The sequence below is a fragment of the Hydra vulgaris genome, chromosome 01 (assembly GCF_038396675.1).
Source record: "Hydra vulgaris chromosome 01, alternate assembly HydraT2T_AEP".
Lineage (NCBI taxonomy): Eukaryota > Metazoa > Cnidaria > Hydrozoa > Anthoathecata > Hydridae > Hydra > Hydra vulgaris.
The window spans coordinates 22802501-22811912 of NC_088920.1; the positions used below are offsets into that span (position 1 = coordinate 22802501).

The 9412-nt window shown below is 30.5% G+C and overlaps 1 protein-coding gene across 1 annotated transcript in view; it reads left to right on the forward strand.

Annotated features, from left to right (window-relative positions):
- The window catches only part of LOC136074248 (uncharacterized), a 327-nt gene extending 74 nt beyond the window's left edge, over positions 1-253 (forward strand). Inside the window, exon 1 of the mRNA XM_065786553.1 lies at positions 1-253. This exon is cut by the window's left edge and continues 74 nt beyond it. Within this exon, the coding sequence (XP_065642625.1) occupies positions 1-253 (253 nt within the window).
- The last annotated feature ends 9159 nt before the right edge of the window (positions 254-9412 follow it).

Genomic DNA, 9412 nt, shown 5'->3' on the forward strand with positions numbered 1-9412 from the left:
CATGGACAGACTGACGGACGAAGTTAGACAGGAGTCCCCTTGGACTATGATGTTTGCTGATGACATTGTGATCTGTAGTGAGAGTAGGGAGCAAGTGGAGGTAAACTTGGAAAGATGGAGGTATGCTTTGGAAAGCAGGGGAATGAAAGTGAGTAGAAGTAAAACAGAGTACATGTGTGTGAATGAGAGGGCAGACGGTGGAAAGGTCCAGTTACAAGGAGTTGATTTGGTGAAGGTCGACGAGTTTACCTAATTAGGGTCGAGGGTACAGAGTATTGGTGGAAGTGGAAGAGAGGTAAAGAAGAGAATGCAAGCAGGGTGGTGTGGGTGGCACAAAGTGTTGGGTGTGATCTGTTAAAGAAGGGTGTCGGCTAGAATGAAGGGAAAGATCTATAGGACAGTATTGAGATCTGCTATGTTGTATGGACTGGAGACAGTGGCACTGACAAAGAGACAAGTGAGGGAGAAAGCAGGTGTCTGAGATGAAGATGTTAAGATTCTCATATGGAGTGACGAAGAAGGATAGGATCAGAAATGAGTATATTAGAGGATCAGCACATGTAGCATGTTTTGGAGATAAAGTTAGAGAATCAAGATTGAGATGGTTTGGACATGTCCAGAGAAGACAGGAGAGCTATATTAGCAGGAAGGTTTTGGGGATGGAACCTTCAGGTAAGAGGAAGAGAAGTAGACCTAAGAGGAGGTTTATAGATGCAGTGGTGGAGGATATGAGAGTGGCTGGTGTGTCAGTGGAGGACACTCACAACAGGGCTAGATGGCTAGAGGCTAGATGGCTAGAAGGCTAGAGGAGTTTGATCCACTGTGGCGACCCCTAAAGGGGAAATGCCGAAAGAAAAAGAAGAAGAATGTAAAGCTATTAGGTTGTCGAATACAAAAAAAACTTAACTGTGTTTCAATATTTTTCCTAATCATTTGAAACAATAGTTATAAAACTGATGTTTGTTGAATTAATTTATAATTATAAATTATTTGAGCCTTTAATAAGAATGCTTTACCACTAAATCTATATCTAGTTGTTTATAACTTTTATAATTTTATTTTTTATTGGTCAAACTTCTGACTATAATATAAATGGTTAAACTACCAGTGTGAATGTTTCATATTAGTCTTTTTGATTTTCTTAGTTATAAGATTAATCATTGCCTTAGTTTAAAGCCGAGCTGAAAAAGAGGGAATTGATTGTAACTTTTAACATTCCACTCATTCAACAGTAATTTTGCTTTCTTTTGCCTGTAATATTCTACAGTATTGGTTTAGAGTATTTGTGTTATTATGTTTATCTCTGTTAATTTTGACTAAATGGTTTAGTATTTAGTGTAAATTATGTGTTTTATTCTCTTGAGCTTGTTCTTAGTTGATAGCGTATCTAATTATTCCAATAATAGTTAAGCGTTTAAACTAAATGTTCTGCTTTTTGTTTTTTAATTTAGTTTATTATTGGTTTTAATATCATTTCATTTGGAAGTCTAGCTACAAACAGATCTGGGGTTGGAAGGGGTTTAACTGTGTTTGTCTATTATGTATTGTGGTTCAAAACAATTATAAAACTGATCTTAGCTGATTGATTTCTTATGATTCATTTACTGGTCAAGCCTAGAGTGCACATGAACCATTTTTGCAATTTTAATTTTGTTTAGTGTTATTGATCTCGCCTCTTTTTAAAGTCTAGCAAATGGAGACAATTTGATAGTGAGTTACATCTTGCTTGGTAGTTCAAAACAATAGATCTTGTTACCCTAAGGTATTTATTTAAAGTTTTTATGTTACTATGTATTGCTTCTAGTATCGTTGCGTCTATGTATTGCTTTTGTTAGTTTTAGCTAATCTCAATAGTTGTCTGATTATTACTTTATTACTTTACCACTATTCCCCAATTGACATGGGACATAAGAAAGACGTCTTTTGAACGACTAATTTACTACTAACAATAGTTTATTTTTTGAATATTTGGTTTTGTGTTTTTAGATTTAGTTCAATGTTGGTTACGAAAAAACAGTTGCGCCAAAAATGTATATATTCCATTATTGCATCTATTATTTTATTCATTGTCTTTTGAATTTCTCACATCTGGTTTTAAACTATTGCAACAAGCAAAAAGCCGATATTTAAATTAATTGTTTAAGACCTTTTTGTTTGTTCTATGCGCAATGAAAGCTGTAAAAAACAGGCGGTCACTAAAAATCCGGACATACTTTCATGAGAAATTACTCCCACAGTTTTTAAAGTAGAGATTAAATAAAAATATCATTAAATATAGTTTTTAGTTATTTTTTATTTTAATTAAGTTTTTCTTCAACCAGTCTGTTTTTCGGATTCGACCAACTCTAAAATGAGTTGACCCAAAAAGTGAAAATACAAGGTTAAGGTCAATTTTTTTCAGACAAAGCTTTATTCTGGTTTGTAGTTGCGTCAGGTCTTTTGCTTGCCAGTTACCCTCATACACTCTGCATTTCAAAACAGCTCAAAAGTCTTCGATTAGGCGACACTTCGGTAGGGCTGACGGATTGTCTACTTTTTTGATAAAATTGATGTTATGAGTCTCATAGCAGTTGGTTACGGTTTTGGCATAATGTGATAAGGCCAGGTTCAGCCAAAAAACCAAATTACCATCAGCATGATGAGCATTGAAAACCGGGACTAATCTTCTCTTAATACAATCCATTTCGTTGATGGCTTTATTGACTACAAAGTCGCTGGGGACAAAAAATGACTTGGAAATACTTTTGTCACAAGTATTTCCAAGCCTTGCAAAATCTTGCGCTTTTTTCAAAAATTAACGCTTGATGGAATCTTGTCTCTGTCACTAAAGTAGTAGGTGCTGTTTCCGTTTACCGTTGAGTGCGACAGCGTGAAGTAAGACCCGTTGTTAAAGATGAGGAATTTTCCTTGAAAATTGCGATAATGACGATCAATGAAGGTCTTTATTCGCTCATCCTGGCTCTCTTTTCATTCAAGTATACCCTGCATCATATAAGTTTTGATGTCAGTGTACTTGGCAAGAGTTTAAAAGATATGTGAATGACTGCAGCAAAATTTTCGACCGGCTTTCCTCATTGAAGCTCGGTAACTGTGGTCAAATATGCTCTCAGACACTTGATCACATAAGGGGTCATGAATTTGGCCACACGACCATTTCCTTGCACTCTATTGTCTCCAAAATCATTCTCAGCACGTTTGGTTATATCACAGATAGTGCTTCTTGGAAATTGTTTAGCATTAAAGTGATCTACTGTGAACTTTTTTCCTTGCAATTAATTCTTTAAATAAAACTCGATTAGCTTGTGGCATTTAAAAGTCAGTTAAAGTTAGTCCGGATTTTTAACCGCCCGTTATGTAAACTTATTTATTTTAAAGAACGGAATCCAATAAACTAATTTAAACATTTTAAAAATAAATCTATCTTTTTAAAATGCTTAAATTAATTTATTGGATTCCGTTCCTCAAAAAAAATAAGTTTACATAACGGGTGGTTAAATCCTAAAAATCCGGACTAACTTTAACTGTCTTTTAAATGCTACAAGCTAATCGAGCTCTATTTGAAGAATTAATTGCAAGGATATTAAAATAATGGATTATGTAGTTTTCTCTTTTTTAAGACAAAAAGAAATTAAAAATCCTCTTTTCTCGTAAACAAGCTAAGTTCTCTTTATTTAAGTAAACTCTTCTTTTTACATAAATAAAAACTTTTGCGTATATAAATACAAATAATAAATCTTCTCTTCCATGAATCTTCCTTTTACACATGTTTATATAAAATTAACACAATACAACAATCCACAAAAATGTACATTAAAAAACCACTTAAACATCTGCTCATAAAAAAACTAATTAGCTAAAATTACGTTGTCGTCATAGAATGTTCCATAACTTTACATAATAGCATTAAAGTGCTATACAAAAAAACTTATCAGGATTTAAATGATTAAAACTGTTCTTTATGCGTCTTCTTCAGTTTTTTTAAGCAAAATCTATGATTGGATATCATTTATAATAAAAAGCATAGCGCCTACTATATTTGGTTTTAAATTTTATTTATATATGAGAGTGTAATTTAAAGTAGATCACATGTGCGGCCTGGTACGGCCTAGTGTTTTTTTGCTTGTGTTAAAGTAAGTGCTCAATAAAATGTTGCGCATTTCAAAAGGGTTTTATTAAAAAACACATTGAAAAAATGTTGTCTTTTGCAGCTTGACAAACGAAATAAAAGAAAAAAGAAGACAAAAAGAAGATTAACATTAGCAAAGTTATATATTAGACAGAAATATAAAGGTAATTGACCACCCCTGAGCGGAACATCAAACGTTATTTAATTTAACCTTCAACAAGTTATCAGTCTTAAAAAGTTATCTTCAAGGCAAAAACTATCAGAAAAATTTGAAAAAGGATGCTTCTCTATGGCATTATGTTTTAAATAATGCCAAACTTTATTTATGATATTATTAGTTGTATTGGTTGCTGTCCAAAGGGACAGCCCTGGCTCCACTTTTTACTCAAGAAATAAAATTACTTTTTATGAAATAAGAAATTGCCTGTCTGCAATTAATAGGGTGTTTGGATTCATGAATATGATTCTATCAATGCGCCCAGCAGCTTTTCATTACACACAGAATGAAATTAATATCTTTAATATTCTTTTCATCACATACAGAACGAATTATGTATCCATTGTTAAAATAAAAATAACAACAATTGAACTGAAGCAAATGACTAAGATATCAGATCGAGCTGTACCTCTATTCTAACATGGTGATGCACTTTGACAGAATAGAATTTTTTTTATCGCTAAATTGATTCGTATACATAATTTCAGTTAACTTCGTTAAATGCATTGGTTATTGTATTACAAGCAAGCATTTCATCAAATACTCTGCCTTTCTTGAAAATCACAATTGTGTTTTCAAATCATGAAAGGTTAATCAATACGATAAAACCTAGTGCACTAGTTAATATATTTTTTGCGTCAGAACAGCTCAAAGGCTTGCTTACAATATACTGAATATCTGGGTAATAGAGATTCCAATGCTCATCATAATATTGTTGCAATTGATTCATATAGAGTGTATCAGTAAAAAAGATATTTTTTTAAATAGGTGCGGTTCATTACTTCTAAAATACTCATCCAAATGAGTTGAAATTTTCAAATTCAAAGGATTATCAAAACTTTTTAAAATATTTTGAGGCTAAACATTTTTTGTCTAAATTTCATAATTTAGTAATTTACTTTTTTTTTTTTTTTTTTTGTTATTCACCTCCTTATGTCCGAGAAGGCCACTACAAATGAGGAGGCTACTTTTAGTGGTTAAAACCCTCTCTCAACTCTATAACTCCGAAACACGAACCTTGGCGAACAAGGCCGCTGCGCGGAGAAACAAGTTGAATGCTTATGAAACTCGATGTATTTAACATATTTTCCTGGTTTTTAATCTAAATAAAATTACTTTGTAATAAACCCCCGAACAGATTTAAAAACTAAGTTAAATATTTGTTATTTTACAACGCGCAGCACTTTTTACTAATTTTATCGTTTTCCGTGTCCTAATAGGGTCCTAAAATTGAATAATTTGCAATGCCTATGTTTTTTTTCTTGTGACCTACTTTCAGAGTATAACTTACTTATAATTATAAAGGATAGAAAATTTTAGCTCTAATATAATAAGACCACCTTTAGCCTAATGTGAAAATGTACAAAACTTGCTAATTCGAATGCTACTTGAGTTGGTAAGTTTTAAACATCGCAAAGTTCGCAAATGTCAAATACCGAGGATCTTTTTTTATTATTATTTCTATAATTATAGTCGGCAAAAAACACAAATGCAAATATAAGTCATTATCTTTGCATTTGTGTTTTTTTTTATTACAAGGATAGTTAAAGGAAACTCCGGAAAAGTTTACAATGTCTCTATAATAAAACCATTTTTATATTTTTATGTTCGAGATATTCTCATCTTCATCGTCATTTAATAAAAGGTTTTCGTTTTAAATTGACTAGGAGTCGCCCATAAAGTACGTCACGCTATTAGGGGGAGGGTGGAGTTAGTGGTTTTGTGACGACTCATACAAAAGTTGCTTCTTAAGAGTGTTACGATTTTGTGACAAAAAAGGGGGGGGGAGGTCAAAACAATCAAAAATTGCGTGACGTAACTTATGGACGACGCTTTCAGAGAGTGTTTTAAGAACGTGAAAGGTGGTTACACACACACACAAGTAAAAAAAGAAGACGGATAAAATTAAATGCTTTATAGTGTTTTACATAATTTTTTTATTAAATTTTTTCTCTCTCAACTCTATAACTCCGAAACATGAACCTTGACGAACAAGGCCGCTGCGCGGAGAAACAAGTTAAGCGCGGTACTACCAGGGCGTGACGGGAATCGAACTCTGAACCTCTTGCTTATGAAGCAAGCGTTCTACCACTACACCACTACCGCATTATGTTGTTCGATAAGATCAATTAAGATAAGAATTATGTTGTTCGATAAGATCAAAGTTTTTCTTCTCCCTATTTCGAATTAAATATGCAATTTAAACCATATAGACGACGTAATTAAAACTTTTATATATATTTATAAATGTTCATAAACTTTTATAAATTTTTATACACTAAACTATTATTTAAAAAAAAAACGATTTAAAAGTGTTTCAAAATACAACAAAAAATAGTTTCAGAGTAAAAACTCATATTCCTTGTATCATTTTTTGAAAAAAATCTTTTGCTTGGAGCAAGAGATTTTTTTTCATAAACCTTTAGTTATTTTCATTTAAAAACAATCAAAGGTTGCTGAAAAAAAAATTGATTGGTATTGAAAAAAAAACCATAAATGTAAAATTAAAATAAATAGCACCGTCGAACTTAAATGAATATTCTTAACCAAAAAAGTTCACAAAAAAAATCATTAGTCTACCCATAAAAGAGGTTACACCTTATGAACCTCCTCATCTAACCAACCTTCCCCTATTACAGTAGAAAAAATTTTCTCGTCATCCAAGAAAATGTAAGTTAAAAACAACTGCTGTTATTCAAAAGATTTCGAGTGAATTGTTTGATTGTCGGACAAATTGTTTTGAAAACAATTAAATTAAGATATTTAAATATGTTAAGGTTGAAAAAAAAGTTCGTTTTATGACCATGTTAACAGACTCCTCAAATTATTTTGTATATGCTGCATTTATATATAAATTGTATTTATAAATGCTTTTTTTTTGTTTTAGGTGCCGCCAAGAAAAAACTTAACGCAGTGCTCTGTAAAAAGACTTAACAATCTTTTCACAGAGCACCGCGGAGGAACATTCAACTAGGAAGTTCAGGCCTCCTTCCTTACCGATTACGCGATTTATGGTCAGAGCTCGCTTTAAACTCGGGATCTCTAGCTTCTAAAGCCAGCGCGCTTACCATTTCACCACGGCTGCTCTAAATACATATAATAATATGTAAATACATCGTATAAAGTGTGATTTATTTAAATATTGTTAACACGTCATATATAAAATATATTAAAAAAAAATCTTACAACATCTATCAAGTTAATATTTTTTGGTATTTTATAATTCTTTGTTGTTTTTTAATAATTATGTCGTGCTTTACTTGTATAACTTCCAAAATTAGTAAACTAAAAAAACATAAAAATAAATTACCTTTGATTTTCCAAAGAATTTTTTCGGATTTTTTAATACGTCAAAATTAATTTCATCGACATTAATTAAAACATTACATTAATTAAAACATAAAATATATATTAACATTTTAACAGTTTAAGTTACTATAAATGTATCTAATTATAAATATATATCAATATAGACCCAAACAGTGTCATTGTAAACAGTGAATAACAACTTTTTTTTTGACTCTTCAATACAGAGTCTATATTCATTTTAATACAGAGTCTATATACATTTTCTTATTACTGCTACTCTCTTAATTAGGTATGACGTCAGTCATTAAATAGTTTCAGCATAAGAAATATTAAATTAACAGACTGATTCAATACTCAGGCTAACGTAAAAAGTTTTTTGTTTGTTTATTTATTGTTTTTGTTTTTTGTTGAGAGAAGGAGAAAGGGGAGTGGTTGCTATAAAGACATTTCGCGACTAAAAAAAAATATGGGTCTTCGAATTTTCGAATTGTTATTTCGTAGTGATTCTTTACCAAGGTTCTGAAATATTCAATATTAAAAGAATTTAGAAAACGAATTATTTTCTTTTTTTAAATAATAATATAAATATTTTTATTGAGATATTAAAAAAAAAAAAAGATTTTCTCGCTAAACTCTTGCAATATTAAAACTTTCAGTTAGAACCTTATCAAACCAGTTTTCACAGATCTCGCCGTTCTTAAGCTGGCTACTCCTCATTATTTGTTTATTTTTTTAAGGAGAGGGGGAAGGTTAAAAATGCTTTTGATTCAGTAATACATTTAAGAGTCAACAGCTCCCAAATCATCATTCAATTTCCGGCCTTTTTAATATTAGTATTTATTTTTCTGTAAACACTTTTATATTCGAATAAAAAGAGTAAAATTAAATATTATGAAAATATCGCTACTCAATTGTGATTCTGTTTTTTTCCAACTTTTACGGAAAAAAAAATTGAAGCTGTCACTTCAAAAAGGATACAAGTCCATTTATTAAAACTTTTCAAAATCAACAAAACAAAAATGATTTTTATTGAAAAAAAGTCAACGGTGCAAAAGAAATTAAACATAAGTCCTTCATTTATTAACTCCAATGTTGATAAATAAAGCACTTATGCAGTTTTTTTTTAAGAATAGAAAAAACATATTTTAAAATATTTTAACATATTTATTATAAAAAATTATTGATTATAAATTTTAAATAAAAACTTTCTTTCTTTTCTTTTCAGGGCCCGATAACACCAGGGGTGGAGGGGGCGGGGGAAGGTAAACCACTTTAAAACTACTGTACTTGTACTTTCTTTCAGCTATAAAGTGTTTTGAAAATAATAATTTTTGTCTATTAAAATGTAGAGTTTAACCAATGGTTTGCAAGTTTTACAATAAAGTTAAGATTAATTTCTGTTTAGAATATGTGATTAACATTTGAAATTTACTGTTTTTACTATAATAATATGGTTTAAAATTTAACACAAAAATACAGATGCAAGCTTAGAATTCTAAAAAATTAGAAATTGCACGGCTTTGAACTATTTTGAACATTTTGTATCTTTTTTATTTCTAGCATATATACATACCATTTTTTTCATATAATCTTTTTAATATAATCTTTTTATATAACATCTTTTTCATATAATCTATATTCCGGCATCCCTATAGAAAATATTTAAACCTTTTTAAAAAATTCAAAAACTTACAATTTTACAATCAATTTTTGCGCAAGTTATATTTTTTGATAGTATAAATTGAGTTTTTGATTTTAAA